The sequence below is a fragment of the Rhinoraja longicauda genome, chromosome 9 (genome assembly GCF_053455715.1).
Source record: "Rhinoraja longicauda isolate Sanriku21f chromosome 9, sRhiLon1.1, whole genome shotgun sequence".
NCBI classification, from domain to species: domain Eukaryota; kingdom Metazoa; phylum Chordata; class Chondrichthyes; order Rajiformes; family Arhynchobatidae; genus Rhinoraja; species Rhinoraja longicauda.
Genome location: NC_135961.1, coordinates 16,104,233 through 16,122,933, shown reverse-complemented (window position 1 = coordinate 16,122,933; position 18,701 = coordinate 16,104,233). Strand labels below are relative to the sequence as shown.

Genomic DNA, 18,701 nt, shown 5'->3' with positions numbered 1-18,701 from the left:
ATTCCAGGTTCTGGAAAAAAATCATAGGGGGAAAAAAAATCCAAGCATGAATAAAGATGCTGGGTGGTCATGTTGCAGTTGTATAAGATGTTGGTGAGGCCGCATTTAGAATATTGTGTTCAGTTCTGGGCACCATGTTATAGTGCGAAATAGCCAAAGGCAGAAAACGATTGTTGGAGTTGTGTACTGACCACCAAACAGCAATAGTGAGTTTGGAGATAGCATCAAACAGGAAATTAGGGATGCATGCAGCAAAGGTACAGCACTTATCATGGGTGACTTTAATCTACAAATAGAATGGGCTAATCAAATTGGTAACAACAATGAGGAAGAGGATTTCCTGTAGTGTATCCGGGATGGTTTTCGAACCCACTATGTAGAGGGACCAACTAGAGGGCAGGCCATCGTAGATTAGGTATTGTGCAATGAAGAAGGATTAGTTAGCAATCTTGTTGTGCAAAGCGCCTTGGGCAACAGTGACCATAGTATTGTAGAATTCTGCATTAAGATGGAGAGTGACACGGATAATTCAGAGACAAGGGTCCTGAACTTAAAGAAAGGTAACTCCGATGGTATGAGTTGGGAATTGGCTAGGATAGACTGGCAAATGATACTAAAAGGGTTGACGGTGGATATGCAATGGCAAAGATTGAAAAATCACATGGATGAATTAGAACAATTGTTCATCCCTTTCTGGCGTAAAAATAAAACAGGGAAGGTGGCTCAACTGTGGTTAACGAGGGAAATTAGGGAATGTGTTAAATCCAAAGAAGAGGCATATAAATTGGCCAGAGGAAGTAGCAAACCAGAGGATTGGGAGAAATTTAGAATTCAACAGAGGAGGACAAAGGGGTTAATTAAGGGGAAAATGGAACATGAAAGAAAGCTATAAAAACTGACTGTAAAAGCTTCAATAGATATGTGAAGGGGAAAAGATTAGTGAAGACAAATGTAGGTCCCTCACAGTTAGAAACAGGTGAATTTATAACGGGAAACAAGGAAATGGCAGACCAATTAAACAAGTACTTTGGTTCTGTCTTCACAAAGGAAGACACAAACAATCTGCCAGAAATACTAGGAAGGCGGAACTGAAGGAAATCCACATTAGTCAGGAAATGGTGTTAGGTAAACTGTTGGGACTGAAGGCAGATAAATTCCCAGGGTTTGATGGTTTAAATCCCAGAGTACTCAAGGGGGTGGCCCTAGAAATCGTGGATGCATTGGTGATCATTTTCCAAAGTTCTATAGACTCTGGATCAGTTCCTGTAGACTGAAGGGTAGCTAATGTAACCCCACTTTTTAAGAAAGGAGGGAGGGAAAAAACTGGGAATTATAGACCAGTTAGCTTGACATCAGGAGCGGGGAAGATGCTTGAGTCAATTATTAAAAATGTAACGCAGCGCATTTGGAAAGCAGTGACAGGATCAGTCAAAATCAGCATGGATTTATGAAGGGGAAATCATACTTGACTAATCTGGAATTTTTGGAGGATGTAACAAGTAGAATGAATAAGGGAGAGTGCAGTGGATGTGGTGTTTCTGAAGCCTTTGATAAGGTCCCAAACAAGAAATTAGTGTGCAAAATTAGAGCACATGGTATTGGGGGTAATGTATTGACATGGATAGAGAACGGGTTGGCAGACAGGAAGCAAAGAGTAGGAATTAACGGGTCCTTTTCTGAATGGCAGGCTCATACTAGTGGGGTGCCGCAAGGTTCGGTGCTGGGACCCCGGTTATTTACAATGTATATTAACGATTTAGACGAAGGAATTAAATGTAACATCTCCAAGTTTGCGCATGACACAAGTGGCAGTGTGAATACAAGGAAGATGCTGTGAGGCTGCAGGGTGACTTGGATTGATTGGGTGAGTGGGCAAATGCATGGCAGATGCAGTATAATGTGGATAAATGTGAACTGAACCACTTTGGTGGCAAGAACAAGGAGGCAGATTATTATCTGAATGGTGTCAGATTAGGAAAAGGAGAGGTGCAACAAGACTTGGGTGTCCTTGTACATCAGTCACTGAAAGTAAGCATGTAGGTAAAGCAGGCAGTGAAGAAAGCAAATGGCATGTTGTCCTATATAGCGAGAGGATTTGAGTCTCGGAGCAAGGAGGTCCTACTGCAGTTGTACGGGGCCCTGTTGAAACCACACCTAGAGTATCGTGTGCAGTTTTGGTCGTCTAATTTGAGGAAGGACATTTTTGCTATTGAGAGAGTGCAGCGTAGGTTCACCAGGTTAATTCCCGGGATGGCAGGAGTGACATATGTAGAAAGAATGGGTCGACTGGGCTTATATCCACTGGAATTTAGAAAGATGAGAGGGGATCCTATAGAAACATATACAATTCTTAACAGATTGGACAGGCTAGATACAGGAAAATTGTTCCCGATGTTGGGGGAGTCCAGAAGCAGAGGTCACAGCTTAAGAATAAGGGGTAGGCCATTTAGGACTGAGATGAGGAAAAACATTTTCACCCAGAGAGTTGTGAATCTGTTGAATGCTCTGCCACAGAAGGCAGTGGAGGCCAATTTACTGGATGTTTTCAAGAGAGAGTTAGATATAGCTCTTTAGGCTAATGGAATCAAGGGATATGGGTGGAAAGCAGGAACAGGGTACTGATTTTGGATGATCAGCCATGATCATATTGCATGGCAGTGCTGGCTCAAAGGGCCGAATGGCCTACTCCTGCACCCATTTTCTATGTTTCTGTGTCTATAGCAAATATATCTGTCAAGCTGGAAAATGTACAGAGAAGATTCACGAGGATGTTACCAGGACTCGAGGGCCTGAGCTATAGGGAGAGGTTGAGCAGGCTGGGACTATTGGAGCGCGAGAGGATAAGGGGTGATTTTATAGAGATGTATAAAATCATGAGAGGAATAGTTTGGGTAGATGCACAGAATCTCTTGCCCAGAGTAGGGGAATCGAAGACCCAAGGACCTAGGTTTAAGGTGAAGCGGAAAAGAATGAATAGGAATCAGAGGGATAACTTTTTCACACAAGGGGTGGTGAGGCAGGGATTATCGTAACATTTAAGAAACAGTTAGACAGGTACATGGATAGGATAGGTTTGGAGGGATATGGGCCAAACGCAGACAGGTGGGACTAGTGTTGCTGGAACATGTTGGCTGGTGTGGGCAAGTTGGGTCGAAGGCCTGTTTCCATGCTTTATGACTTTATGACTCTATGACACTCACATTCTGAAGGGGCTGAAAGTCAGAGAGCATCTTTAAGTTGGGAATTTTTACATGTTTATTAGGATTCATGCTTAATCGCGTATGAGTATTCATGTTACTGCTCCTTCTGTACACAGGGTTACTCATTTGTGGCACCTTCAATACTCTTTAATCGAAATGCTATAATGAATACTACATGCAATCTGCAAATGACCACAGAAAGACCAGGCAGCAGTACAGCTGCATGCAGTGCCATGACAAAGGTTGGAGAGCTTATAATTACTCTCGGATATTCTGTTTTGTATAGAAACACAACACAATGCTTTGGTAATATGATTTGAAGATAAGTTCAAATATATTTTTACAAAATCATAAAATAGTGATGTGCTTTGGAATACACATTTGCAAAAACAATGGCTTCATATTTTTAGGATCAGGCTCTTAACTGAATAAAGAGATCATATTTTCATTCTGAAACCTTTTAACCATGTACTAAATTGATTTTAATTTCTATTTGTGTAGGATTCCATGTTTTACCAAAACTATGAAATGAACCTGAAAGAAAAACCTCTTGGTGAAGGAAGCTTTTCTGTTTGTAGGAAATGCCGGCATAAGAGGACTGGACAGGAATATTGTGTGAAAATCATCAGCAGGCGGTAATAATTAATAGGCTTATCAAAAAGAAGAAAATTATGTTCACATCAAAATTTTCAGACAATAATTAAGGATTGATTTTAAAAGAATTAAAATTGTCTTAAGTATGATTTTAGCTTTTCTGAAAATGTTTTATTTTAAAAGAAACAACCAATATAAAGTGTCAGATCAAGCTAAATCTGATGGTTCATTGTTTTAAAATAGCGTTTAGAAAAAGGACAATACCAGAATTGAACCTTACTCTTTACAAATTACCCAGACGTATCTAGAACAAGAATCTTGTTATTCTGTTTTGGGACATATGACAATAAAACACTCTTGACTTTATTCTCTTGACAAACTACCAAATAGCCTCAGCAGTCTGTGTCAGGATAGGTACATCTATTTGTTTCACCCCTTTTAAAAGCCATTCAACTTATGAGGCAAGGTATAGAGATTCATAGATAAATAATTATTGCTTAAACTGGCAGGATTGCGCAGTCTGTTGCATGGGACGAGGAGTAAGGAAGAGTAAAGAAGAGTAGGGAATCACACAAAAGACAAAAGGTTACATTTAGAGTGAAAAGTGTTTAATTGTCATATGCACAATGAAATTTTTACTTGCTGTAGCTTATGCAGGCAAATTAACACAATATCACAACAAATAAATATTCAAGAAACAATAATACAATAAATTGTCAGATATGCCAGGTATCCATACATAAAGGTGCAAGGCGAAGCAAGTCGTGCAGTCTATACAAAGTAGTTCATTGTTGAAGCAGGGTTGCGGTTAGGATACTGCAGTGTGATTCAAGAGTCTGATGGTTGATAGGAAAAAGCTGTTGTTGAGCCTGGAGGTCACGATTCTCAGAATCCTTTAGGTTCTTTCTGATGGTGGCAGTGAGATGAACATGTGGCCAGGATGGTGTGGGTCTTTGATGATATTAGTTGCCTTCTTGAGGCGACGCTTCCTGTAGATGGTGGGGAAGTCAATACCCGTGTTGGACTGGGTAATAACTATATTTTGCAGGCTCCTTCGTTCTTGGGCATTCAAGTTACCGAACCAGGCTGTGAAGCAACCAGTCGGTATGCTCTCTAAGGTACATCTATAGAAGTTTGATGGCGTATTCTCCTCAAACCTCTGAGGAAATAGAGACGTTGATGAGCTTTCTTTGTGATTGCATCAATATGCTGGGCACAAGACAGATTTTCAGAGATGCACACACAGGAACTTGAAGCCGTTTGACTCTGTCTACCGCCATCTCGCCAATGAGGACAGGTTCATGGATTCTTGGCTTTCCCTTCCTAAAATCAACAATCAGTTCCTTGGTCTTGTTAATCTTAAGAGCAAGATTATTGTTCTGGCACCACTCAATCAGATTATCAATCTCCTTCCTGTACTACGATGCATCATTACCATTTATTCATCCAACAATGACGGCCCAATTGACAAATTTATAGATGGTATTGGAGCTGTATCTGCCTACACAGCCATGGGTTTAGAAAGAGTGAAGATGGAACTGAGCACATATGTGCTCCTGTGCTGATGGTCAGTGAGATGAAGGCATTGTTGCCAATTTGTACTGTTTGAGGTCTGACAATGAGAATGTCAAAGATTCAATCCCTAGGTATTGAGCAGAGACCCAGTTCCCTGAATTTGACAATAGGTTTAGAGGGGATGATAGGGTTCAACACTGAACTGTAGTCAAAGGACAACAGCCTGACATGTTCTTGTTGTCCAAGTGGTCTAGTGCATAGTGTAGAGCCAGTGAGATTATATCTGCTGTGATGATGTTCTGTTGTGGCAAAAGGCAGATTGTAGTGGTCCAGGACCTTATTAGGGCAGGAGGTGATATGTTTCATAGCAAACCTCTCAAAGCACTTCATCACAACGCACGAGAAAGCCACCAGTTGGCATTCATTGAAACTTGTCACCTTGCTATTCTTGGGCACTGGTATTCCGGATGTCCTTTTAAAGCAGGTGTCATTGTAGAGAGAGGCTGAAGATGTCCATGAAAACACCAGCCATTTGGCTCATGTGTGCTTTAAGAATGGATACACCATCAAGGCCGACAATTCACCCTCATGACATCGGTCTCGGAGAATGAGATCACATTGTCATCAGGGTCGGGAAGTCGTGAATTACAATGTTGATCTCCCTCTTGAAATGAGCATAGAAAACATCGAGTTTGTCCAGGAGTGATATGTTGCTGTAACATGATCAATGTACCAAGAAGTTAGTAGCACAAATTTTGCTATATTTTTAAAGTTGTGAATTAATAAGCATGGGCAAAATGCTTGCTCACTTGATTGGAGCTAGCAAATTGTTTCCATAATTTTTTGTGATGCATGCATCTCAAGCACCTTTTGTAAGCTGATTTTGATGCATCATTATCTGGTGATGCTTTTTTAGGTACATTATAGTTTGTCTTCCATCCAGTTGTAAAGTATGAATCCTAACATGCCATGTTTTGTTTAGAATGGAACTCTGTACACAGAGAGAGACTGCAGCACTGAAGCACTTGGGGGCTCATCCCAACATTGTTAAGCTGTATGAAGTTTATCATGACCAGGTAAAGTAAAAACAGAGTGTAAATCTAAAATAAAACATACATATTAATTAACATCATCTGGAGATACATGATACTGCAGATGTTGCAATCTAGAGCAACAAACACTCTGCTGAAAAAGCTGTTTCTGTGGATGGAAAGGAATGGTTAACAGTTCAGGTCAAAACCCTGCATCAAGAGTGAGTGTGGAAAGTGCCAGAATTTACCTTGCATTAAATGTAAGAACTAATTGCAGAAGGACCCAAACAGCCCTTTCAGGTGAGATAAAAACTCACCTGCCCCTCCTCCAACCTCACCCTATCACACTCTAGCAACTGTCCTTGCATTCACCCTCTCTCCTCTCCCAACCTACCGACCACCTGGCTCCATCTATGATCCACTTGCTTCTGTCTCCCATCTCCACACACCCTCCCCGCCTAGCTCGGCCTGTTTATTATTCTTCACTCTTCCTCTACCCATCAATCACCTCCAGCTCCTACCTCACCAATTCCCCTCTCTTTTATGCACTCTCTCCCCTCTCCACCCTCAGTCCTGAAGTAGGGTTTTGACCCGAAAGTTTGACCATTCCATTCCTGCTGCTCAACCCACTGAGTACCTCCAACAAACTGTTTGTTACTCTAATTAACGTTTTGTTGAGTATTTAGAAACAAATTGGTTTTGAAGATTTTGAATTGTTTTTTATTTCTTTTAAATTTGACATTCTTCTCTTTGACAGTTTGTTTTCTTTCAAATTTCTGATCGACCATATTATCACAAGGCATTCTCACAACAGTGCTTCCAATAAAAATGCTTTGACCTGTTTTAGAAGTATGTTTATCCAAGAAAATCTGTTGATAAAAAATAACAGTAGCTAACTGCCCAACTTGAATGTGCAAAATTACAAACACATGCACAGAAAGATCTGACTTGCAAACCACAAAGTTCTTATGAAATTCTTTTTTGTTTAAGGGAACTATAAAACTATTGCCAATAATATGTGAATTGGTCAATTGCCATTGCATTAGCTCTTAACTGTAGTTATTACATCTGCTATATGCAATTAATCACCTTTACTTGAAAATGTTTTCAAATATAAAATTATATATTTGAGTCTTACTAGCCTCTTGTGTTTTGCAAACTCTATTTACATATCCTATAGTGATAAAGACTAAATTCTGAAATCTTTATGTATGGTAAATGTGATGGTGTAATTTTTTCATTTCTAACTCAATAATGATTCAGTTTTGTTCTTCTCCCTAGATGCACACATACTTAGTTATGGAGTTGTTGAGAGGAGGTGAGCTTTTCGAACTCATTAAAACCAGGAAGCACTTCAGTGAATCTGAAGCCAGCAGAATTATGAGAATGCTCGTGTCTGCAATTCGTTTTATGCATCACTGTGGAATTGTGCACAGAGATATAAAACCAGAGGTATATGTATACTCTTGAATACATTTCAAATAATTGTGTTCCCGAATTGTAAATTGGAAACTAATATTAACCCATGTTTTATTTTACCACTTAATACAAATCAAAGAAAGCAATTCACTTCCAAATGATCTGAAGAATTAAAAGCTAAGTGCAGGTTCATGGTTCCTGCTGAATATTCTTCCTCATAAAATGAGCAATAGCACCAATGGAGGGCATTCACATATTAAATAAAATACATGATAACTGACTTGCAATTACAGGTAGAATATTCTATACAGCTTATCACAGTGGTGTCCTTTAAAAATGGGCCAGAAGAGCAAAGAGATCAATGGATTCAAGTATCAAATCCATAGATCCTGCTGTAGTTTTTGTTATCAAAAATTACAGCAGGACCTTGATCAGTTGGGCTAATGTCCAAAACATTGATGAGGCAACATTTGGAATAATAGGCACAGTTCACATCCCTTTTACTGCTAGCATGGATACAGAAACAAAGATAAAGAAGAATGAAATTGATGCTGGTAGAAATTATAAGTTATAAGTTTCACCAGGAAAGATTGAACAGGCTGGGCCTCTGAAAAGAGAAGTTTGAGGCATGATCTTTTGGAGGACTTCTAAGGTATGGAGATATTTGACAAGGTTGACGGAGAAAATATGTTTACTCGAGTAGACAAATTGAAATATTGGTGCCATAAATCTATATATATATCACTAAAACTCTCATCTTGTTGTTTGTTTGTTTGTCGCTTTGTTTGATTGTACGTTCCCGAAAAACAGCCAAAACGCTACACGATAGTGCAACTATTTTAGGCCCACCTTACTCACCATTGGCCTGCGGTTCATATGGTTGTTAGATTTTTAAAGTTATTCACTTTTTAAACTTTAAAAATCACTTTTTAAACTTTAATAAATCCCTTTTCCACTTGCCCTGCCTGTCAGCCGCACCTGCGCACTAATACCTCCGTGTTCGACGTCACAATGGGAACCCAACATGCCTGCGCAGTTGGGGCACATTGATCTAATACTTACGTAAGATGGCCGCCGGATCTGCTCGTGCGCTCAAAGCACGCTGGTTGTCCGCCAGGGCTTCTTCCCGCACAAAGCAACGGCTGTCGCCGTCGAGCTGCCGCTGCAGGGGAAGTTTGCACCCAACGGGTCGCTCTGGACGTCGTGATGGCCGCCCAGGGGCAGGGTGAGCGCCTCCCTCTCCCCTTTCCTCTCCCACCTCGCCCGCCCCTGGCCCCGGGGGACCCTCCCCAGTCGGTAACGGGTCTACGGGTCGTCAGTTGGGGGAGGGTTGCCGGGTCCGCAGGAGTGGTTTGGACCCAACGGGGGCTTGCCGGGCCCACAGGAGAGGTTTGGACCCAATAGGTCCACGCCCGTCTTGTATTAAGTAAATTTGTAAATCTAATAAAGATTTCAGAAGAAAATCTTTGTGCAATTAGTTATTAAAATATGAAATACCAATCTAAACAGTAAAGTCAAATTACAAAGATGCATTGAAAGAAATTCGTAATAGGTACATGAAGGGAAAGAAACACAAAGGAGTAAAATGATAAACTGGAAGCTTGATGAAATAAGGAGCTCTGGATGGAACATAAACAGCAAAGACTACTGGCAGAGTGGCCTGCTTCTATGATGCAGTGTTATGTAAGAATTAAGCCATGTAGCCCACTCTGTGATAGCAATTTGAAAAAGATATCCTATTATTAAAGTTTTGATGTCAATGCCATCCAAACACAGCTGTGCTATTTCTCATACCTTGAAGAATTTTTCTTTTCAGGTATATGCCATCTTTTGAGAGAAGGAATAGGTGACGTTTCGGGTTGAGACCCTTCTTCAGACCCATTCCTTCTCTCCAGCTATGCTGCCTGCCTCGCTGAGTTACTCCAGCATTTTGTGTCTATCTTTGGTTTAAACCAGCATCTGCATTTCCTTCCTACACATATGCCATCTTTTGATAGTTACAATAGAATTTCTTTTACCGCCACTTCAAGCATTGTATTCCCAATGCATCTTGAGATGAGAACAAAACAAAATAAATTTTGGTCTGGTTCTTTTGACAATTACCTGAATATGTGCTTTCGTATTAATCTCCCTGCAAGTGGAAATTAGTTTAACACATTAAAAAATTTAAAACCTTTCATAACTTTAAAGCTCTCTATTAAATGTTATTTTTGTTTTAGTTTTAGAGATACAGCCTGGAAACAGGTCCTTCAGCCCATCAAGTCCACACTAACCATTGATGAGCCATTCACACTAGTTCTATGTTTCACATCTGCTCCTTACACACAGGGCGCAATTTTTACAGAGGCCAATTAACCTACCAACCCGCACTTCATTGGGATGTGGGAGGAAACCCATGTGGTTACAGGAACAACATGCAAATTCCACACAGAGAACACCTGAGGTCAGGATTGAAACCACTGTGCCACCCATAAATGGGCTGCAAAGCAAAGGCAGGCAGTATCACTGGCAATTATGGGTCCCTCCCAATGAACTCATTGCAGTCTATTCCCACTTTGCACAGAAGATCGGTGGTGGAATGCCTCCTACTTCTCTGGGAGTACAATCTTGAGCACTTACTTCCTTTCTTAAAGATAATCATGATTACAGTATTTTGGAATATCCTCCTCTTCGCAGATGAGGCATATGGGATTATAAATTGTGTTAGAAGTTCTTCATTGCCAAGTTTTAGAACTTCATCCATTATACCATCTGGTTTCAATTTTACTACTGGCACAAGGATCTTTCAGTCTGTTGCTGGGTTGGACTGCTGGTGAGATACCACCCACACCACCCTGACCACAATCTCATTTCACTCCTGCCATCAGGAAGAAGATATAGGAATCTGAAAACTGTAGCTTTAGACTTTAGAGACACAGTGCAGAAACAGGCCCTTCGGCCCACCGAGTTCGCGTAGACTAGTGATCACCCAGTGCAATAGCACTATCCTACACACTAAGAACAATTTAGAATTTTTCTGAAGGTAATTAATCTACAAACCTGTATGTGTTTGAATGTGGGTAGAAACCGGAGCACCTGGGGAAAACCCATGCAGTCACAGGGAGAACCTACAATCTCCGTAGACAGCCCCCCTAGTTGGGACGAACTCTGGTCTCTGACACTGTAAGGCAGCAACTGTACCACTATGCCACTGTGCCACCCGAACATCCAGGTTCAAGTTCAGGAGCAGCTTCTTCCCTACAACCATCAGGCTATTAAATGCTACTACCACCAAACAAGTTCAGAACTACATAGACTTGGGACATTATCTTTGTCTTTGCACTACTATTGTTTGTTTATTTATTTGTCTATTATTTTATATATATACTGAACTTTCTTTTGTTGCTTATTGTGGGCTTACAGAGTGTTATGTTTACAAACTGTATCAGTTGTGCTGCTGCAAGTAAGAATTTCATTATCCTGTTTTGGGACATATGACAATAAAACACTCTTGACTTTTGAAAGTTGGCTGGATAGTGAAATAGAAATCAAGGAGACATGCGTCAAATACAGAGTCTCCATTCAGGAGTTATTTGAGGTATTCCATTCAACAGATGCTAACTGGCTCTCTGTCCTTGAAAATAGTACTTCTATCCTTGGCTCTTCAAGGAGTAAGCCCTTTGGATATCGGAGCTATAATTTGTAGCTTTAACAATGCTGAAAAATGCCTGCACAGTGATTATTGGCTGGTTGCTGGATCACCTGCTCTTTTTCCACCCATCATCTGTTTTCCAGGGGGCAATATTTTAGTTGCACCTTAGCTTTTGGGTATCCATGGAGCTGTATTTTCTGCTCTCGAGACATGATAAAGTGCCCACTCCAAGAATGTTTTTTTATTTACGGCTAATTCTGAATCATCCGGCTGTTCTCATTGAACTGTCCCATTGTTTTCTGGTAGAGGTACCAAGTGTTCACAAGCTCACAAGTTATAGGAGTAGAATTAGGCCATTCGGCCCTGGTATCTTTTCACAGATGCTAATTAATTACAGTGAACTTTGGACACTCTGCAGCTGCTTTTGGTTGGGTGCTGACTGAAAAGAGCTTTCTTTGCAATGTCATTTAATCCTACAACATTGGTTTTCTTTGTAACAGTGTTTGAGTTGCTGTTATATTTTTGGTCCAGGGTGATGGAAAATACAGAGTAAATTAAACGGTGCTTAATGGAAATCCTGGTGGTGTCGTGCTCGGATATGAACAATCTAAACAGTGACACTGATCAGATTGAAGCATTGCCACGCATTCTTGTCTTTCTGGCAAAATAGTGATAGTAGTTGTGCTTTGATGTAATGTTATTAGTAAGGTTTGTTTATACTATTATGATTGGAGCTTTCCCCAACTCTCTTTATTCAAGGCCCTGTTGAAATTTAGATTTACACGTGTACTCACAATGATCTACGACAACTAGGTTTGTCTTCGGTAAAATGGTAAATTGTCCCCAGTGTGTAGAATGGTGTTAGTGTGCGGGGATCGCTGGTCAGCACAGACTCTGTGGGTCGAAGGGCCTGTTTCCGTGCTGTATCTTTAAACTAAAAAACTAAACTAACAATTAGCCCTATCCAGAAAAATTTAGTTAAAATTGGTTTGAGAATTCAAAGTACTGTCACTCAAATTAACTAATTCCAGTATTTAAAATATTTAAAAAGATTCATCAGTTTTATTTGAATTTGTTGTGTATATATCAAATAAATTTTTTAAATGTACTTTAATTGCCCAGGTACTTTAAATGATCAAGTTTTGATATAATGTGAATGGTTACTTTGTATGATTTATTTTGATTTTATTTTGACTATAAACTGACTGTAATGTAAGGAATTTAATCTCATAACTGATCAGTCAAACAAATGCACGAAGAACTGCATCAGATATGCTTCAGAATTAAAGTTCATAAATTTAAATTTCTATTTTCATATTTGTATTTGAAGGATTCATAAATTAATATTTTGTTTTCTTTTGCAAACAGAATATTTTGTTTGCTGACCAGAATGTTGATGCACCAATCAAGATAGTAGACTTTGGGTTTTCAAGAGTTAAGCCATGTGATAACCAGCCATTGAGGACACCATGCTTCACTTTACACTATGCAGCTCCTGAGATTTTCAAACAAAATGGATATGATGAGTCTTGCGACCTGTGGAGTCTAGGAGTAATACTTGTAAGTACCTAAAACAGCTATAAATTAAGTAGCACAAAGAAAGAACTCAACTGATCGAGCAGCGTCTGTGTAGGCAAAGGGATAGTCAATGTTACGGGTTGAGAGCCAGCATTTGGCTTTAAGTATGTATAAATTATGTAACGGTGAAATATGTTTAGAAAGGTAGCAGTAAACTGCATGTGCAGATTCTAATTCAATACAGTCAACTGGGCAAATTCATCAACCTTGCACTTCCAATGGAAGTGAATGGAAATGACATCCAGTATTCAAATGGAGCACAATGAGACATTGTTTGAATATTATGCCCATATCTATCATTTAAACTCTGATTTATGTGTGCCTTTTTTTAAAGTAATATGGGATCAACCAGTTTATTCTGTGAACTATTGGGGCATTTCAGTGAAGATTTGGAAGAGGTTGGTCTAGGGCTTGTACATAACACTTCATCTTAACACATAAATAATTTCCAGATTCTTTATTTTCTTTATTTTTTCAACAGAAATTGCTTTTCATTGTCTGTGCCTTCTTTAAATAAATTCTTAGGATTTGATTTTTTTATTTGCCGTATAAAGAATTGTGGCTTCCCAGATAGTCTAATGTGAATGTGATCTGGAGTCAAATTAGACAGGAGCGGGTAAACACATCATTGTTCTTAGCTGAAGAATATGAGGGAAGTATTTAGGATTTTACAACAATTTAACAATTACATGGTTAGTTAAAAGTGGCACAGGAACTAAAATAGATCCTAAAGGGTACATTACCTGGCATCAGCAATATGTCATTGCCTACTTTCCTCATGGACCCACTTCTGCAAACTTCACTCGTCAGGGTTATGGTTGGCTAATAAATTCATAAATAGAATGGTGAAGAAAAAAAATGATGTTCCTTTCTTCAGCTGCACCAATCCAAATTTCCATTCTCACCTCAAGAACATAACTTACTTGAGACTGGGCAGTGGTCCACTCTTATAGATTACACTGGCAACAACTTGGATGTATGGAGTTTTGGTTACCATGACAATGCTGCCAATTTACACTGGATGGCCATCCAGATTAATTTGTCGGCAGAAAGTTTACAGCAGAAAAAGGAAGAATAAGTGTAGGAAACAACTGCAGATACTGGGTTATATCAAAATCTCTCGAAGCTGCCTGGCCCGCTAAGTTACTCCAACACTTTATCTATTAAAGGAAAATAAGTGTCAGATTCACTCATTTAAATTATTACAGAATATTGTAGTCAGACCAAGTATTAGCATAATTGATGCAGGGTCTCAACCCAAAAATGGTGACTTTTCGGATGCTGCTTGACATGCTGAGTTCCTCCAGCTGTTTGTTTACACTATTAGCAAAACTTGTCTGATGGTGCTTGAATCAAAAATAACTTTTGGATTTGATTCAATGATGTCTGATTTAAACGCTACTTGTAAAACTGATCTTTTTACCGATATCACATTATAATATGTGGTCCTCTATTTGACATATAAGTCTTTACATGCATGTGTATTTTGTTGTATTCTAGTATACAATGTTATCGGGACAAATTCCATTCTTAAGTATGCAGAATACAGCAATGTTAAGTACTAATGAAATCACAAGGCACCTCACACTCACGGGAAAAATCTGGAACAATGTCTCACAAGAAGCTAAGGAACTCGTACAAGGTAATGTGTCTTTGAAATTTTACTATTCAGGGCAATCAAATTGTCATCCAAGATTGCTAGGAATAACAATAAAACTCTAATAATCAGGCATTGAACCAGCTGATTTTCTGAACTGTTGGATGTTATTCCTATTTGTACCTAATAAACGTGTAGATGTTACACAGTGCTATCATATATTTTTTAGTGTACCTGGTAAGTTTAAAGAAAACAGAAGGTAGAGGGCCCTGGTGAACTTAATAGGATCATGGGAAATAGGCCCCTGGGAGTTTAAAGAGAGTGCAGGAAACTGCCCCCCGGAGGGGTTTAAAGGGAATGCAGGAAAAGGAGCCGGGTGGTTATAAGGAGCGAGGGGAAGAGGGTCCTCTGGTAAGTTTAATGGGTGTGTGCAGAACATCACCCAGAGGACCAGACATAGATCCATTGCCATTCCCAAATAGCCAGATAGCACATTATCAATTTTTCACTGTAAGTAGTTAATTTATTCTTTATTTATAAACATAGACCAATGAGCATTTTTTTAATGTCCGTATTAGGAAGCTTTAAAATAAAATTAGAATGGTACTAAGTTTAACTTACAAATTCCACAGGTTTACTGACTGTGGATCCAGACTCTCGTCTGAAATTAAATAGCTCCAGTTTCAACAACTGGTTTCAAAAAAGCTACTGCTTGTCCTCCAATCCTTTGACATCTTCAGATAGTCTTGAATGTTATTCCAACAGCTCTTTGAAGGTAAGCTTTATGATAGGATCTTGAATCTTAAATCTGAAACACTGGCCAAATTATTTGAGTTATTAAATAAGAATAACATGCATGCATTAGTTTGCGCAAAAATTAAAGATATTCTTTAAAGAAAAATATAACATTTTAGGTTTTAAATGTAAATATTTGTAAAGTACAGTAAACCCTCGTAATAACGAACCATAGTGGGGGGAAATGTTTCCGTTATTGCCGATTATTCCTATAACTGAGTAAGGTATTACTGTATGTAGTTGAAACAAAGAACGGCAGATGCTGGTTAATCCACAAAAGATCACAAAGTGCTGTAGTAGGGTCAGGCAGCATCTCTGGAGAACATGGATAGGTGACGTCGGGACCTTTCTTCAGACTGATTTACTCTGCTGAGTTACTCCAGCACTTTGTGTCATTTCACCTTAAAACTGGGAGCCAATGCCGTTGGTCTGCACCAGCGAGCCCTTGTTCACCAGTTGGTGCGGCTATTGTTGCGGCTCACGTTGTAGCCCCCGAAAGGACGTGCTTTCTTCAGGCCTCCCCCACCAACAGGATACGCTTGATTACTGTGGGGCTCCTTCCCTTCTCACCTGTCCGGTCCCCACTCCCTTGCCGCCTCCTCCTTCTCCTTCACCCTTGCAGTCGCCAACATCATCCAAGGTGTAGTAGGTCAGCGACTCCGGGAGAGAATGGGAGAGATACCAGCCCGCAGAGTTGGCTTCGGAAGTCGGCTGTGGGAACAGATCTGCCAGCTCTGGCTGGGCCAGAGTCCTGGCCACAGGAGGCAAATTCAACCCGCCAATCAGCCACGGAAGTCACGATGAGGTCGCGATGGGCCGTCTCACCTGGCCTAGGTGCCATATTTTTCAGAGGGACCTGTGGGTGGGTGGGGGGGTTGGGGGGGTGGGGGGAAGGAGGGGGATTTCAAGTGCGCTCTCATAATTTTGTCTGCATTACAAGAGGTATCAGACCACCAGTTGCCGGAAAATTGGTGGTGGACGTGCTCAATCTTCACAAAATTATTTTCTGGTATATTACACTTGTAATGACATTATGCTTGATATAATTTTATATGTTATTTGTTTCTTAGCCGTTATATAAGTACAAGAGGGAAGGTTTTTTCCTCCAAAGTGTTGAAGATGCTCATTTGGCAAAAAGGCGAAAGATGAAGAAAAGTAGTGCGAGTACAGAGACACGGAGCAGTTCCAGTGAAAGTTCAATTTCTTCCTCATCCCAATCTCATGGGAGAGCATCTCCCACGTGCATGGTCCAAGTTCCTTTACAAGCAAAAAAATCTGAGTGTTTCTTCCAATTTTCTGAAACATTAAATAGAGGTTTCTAAGGTACTTCTGTCTAACTAATGTAAGAAAGGTCTTCAAATATTTATTTTTTAAGATTGATTGATAGTTGTATATTTAGCCACCTTGATCCCACACTGTGGAATTTCCCCCCTAACCCTCTGCACTTCACACCCCTCGCACTCTCTCAATGTTTACATCTCCGTTTTGCCTCACATTCCCGCACCATATTTGCCCAATTCTTGTTTGCCCTAAAAATCTCCCTCCTCCACCTAGAAACCTCCAACATTCCTCCTTCTCCTCCTGGACTCCCTTTTATCCACCCTGAACCTTTTTTTATTTTGCAACTACTGCTCGATATCAACCCCTTACTCCAATCAGTCTGAAGAAGGGTCCTGACCCAAAATGTTGTCTGTCCATTCTCTCCGCAGATGCTGCCTGACCCACTAGGTTTCTCCAGCACTTTGTGCGTTCCTTAAGATTCCAGCATCTGCAGTCCTTGTGTCTCTGTTTGTTTTCTTTGTGCCTCTATGCAGCACCTTGGGGGGGTTTTTGTATCAAAAGTGCTGAATAGGTGCAAGCTGTTGCCTGCATGTAGGTATTTTTAAATTATTTTTATAAAGCGGTTAAGAAATTTATTGAAGATTTCAGTCATAGTTTTGCGTAATGACAAACTGTTCATTGTCTCTAAAATAGGTTAATAGTAAAAATTGTGGTGGATTGTCTATGTCTCAACTGTGAAGCATAATCATTTCACTTTTATTGCTATGATGCCTCATTTGCTTGGTTGCAATGCTATTTTTACATTTTGATATTTTGGTATTTGTCCCATACAAAGTAATAAAGGCATCATATAGGACATTTTCCTCACATATTATGACTTGAAGACCTCATGCCATAATACAAAGACCCATATGAGAGAGAATAGCTGGGTAGTGGGAGATCACAAAGGTTGGGTTGTAGCATGTAGATTGAGACCCGTATTGATTATGGGGAGACAGGGTAGGATATTTGCAGTTTGTGAGTGTCTGAGTCTGTCTGCTATGTTTTTGTCATCTTTCAAATTAAATTGATCAATATATTGCTTCAAAGTCCAGACATGTTGAAAACCTGCAGGCCAATTCTAGTGAAATATATCTGCCAACTGAGACTCCATAGGAGTGCTCAGGCGTTCAGCTGTGACATTATTCAATAATGAAGCAAGTTGGAGGAATTGCATGGCCAATTTCTCCTATTTCCTATGTTAGTTTGTAGATAAGAAAACACAGATCAGGCCAAGCAGCAAGAATAGGACATAGTCATGTGTTTATGAAAATCAAGTCAAGTCAAGTCAACTTTATTTGTCACATACATATACAAGATGTGCAGTGAAATGAAAGTGGCAACGCCTGCGGATTGTGCTAAAACTACAAACAGAATAGATTTTTTATTTTTTTTAACACAAAAAATAAATTAATACAGTAAATTAGATTAGTCCCTGGTGATATGAGAGTTAACAGTCCTGATGGCCTGTGGGAAGAAACTCCGTCTCATTCTCTCTGTTTTCACAGCGTGACAGCGGAGGCGTTTGCCTGCCCATAGCAGCTGGAACCGTCCGTTGCTGGGGTGGTAGGGGTCCCCCATAATGTTGCTGGCTCTGGATCTGCACCTCCTGATGTATAGGTCCTGCAGGGGGGCGAGTGTAGTTCCCATGGTGCGTTCAGCCGAACGCACTACTCTCTGCAGAGCCTTCCTATCCTGGGCAGAGCTATTTCCAAACCAGATTGTGATGTTTCCGGACAAGATGCTTTCTACAGCCCCAGAGTAGAAGCACTGAAGAATCCTCAGAGAGACTCTGAATTTCCTCAACTGTCTGAGGTGGTAAAGCGCTGCCTTGCCTTACTCACCAGTGCGGCAATGTGTGTTGTCCATGTCAGATCCTCTGTGATGTGGACTCCCAGGTATTTAAAGCTGCTCACCCTATCCACAGTAATCCCATTTATCTCCAGTGGCGTGTATGTCCTCGGATGTTGAGCCCTTCTAAAGTCTACAATCAGCTCCTTAGTTTTTGTGACATTCAAGAG

At 40.2% G+C, this 18,701-nt stretch overlaps 1 protein-coding gene across 1 annotated transcript in view; it reads left to right on the top strand.

Moving 5' to 3' along the window:
- LOC144596500 (ribosomal protein S6 kinase alpha-5-like) overlaps positions 1–18,442 on the top strand; it is a 55,723-nt gene extending 37,281 nt beyond the window's left edge. Inside the window, exons 10-17 of the mRNA XM_078404848.1 lie at positions 3,317–3,442; positions 3,702–3,835; positions 6,292–6,385; positions 7,622–7,792; positions 12,759–12,950; positions 14,469–14,610; positions 15,198–15,340; positions 16,431–18,442. Coding sequence (XP_078260974.1) covers positions 3,317–3,442; positions 3,702–3,835; positions 6,292–6,385; positions 7,622–7,792; positions 12,759–12,950; positions 14,469–14,610; positions 15,198–15,340; positions 16,431–16,682 — 1,254 coding nt within the window. The 3' untranslated portion in view covers positions 16,683–18,442. The remainder of the gene's footprint in view (positions 1–3,316; positions 3,443–3,701; positions 3,836–6,291; positions 6,386–7,621; positions 7,793–12,758; positions 12,951–14,468; positions 14,611–15,197; positions 15,341–16,430) is intronic.
- The last annotated feature ends 259 nt before the right edge of the window (positions 18,443–18,701 follow it).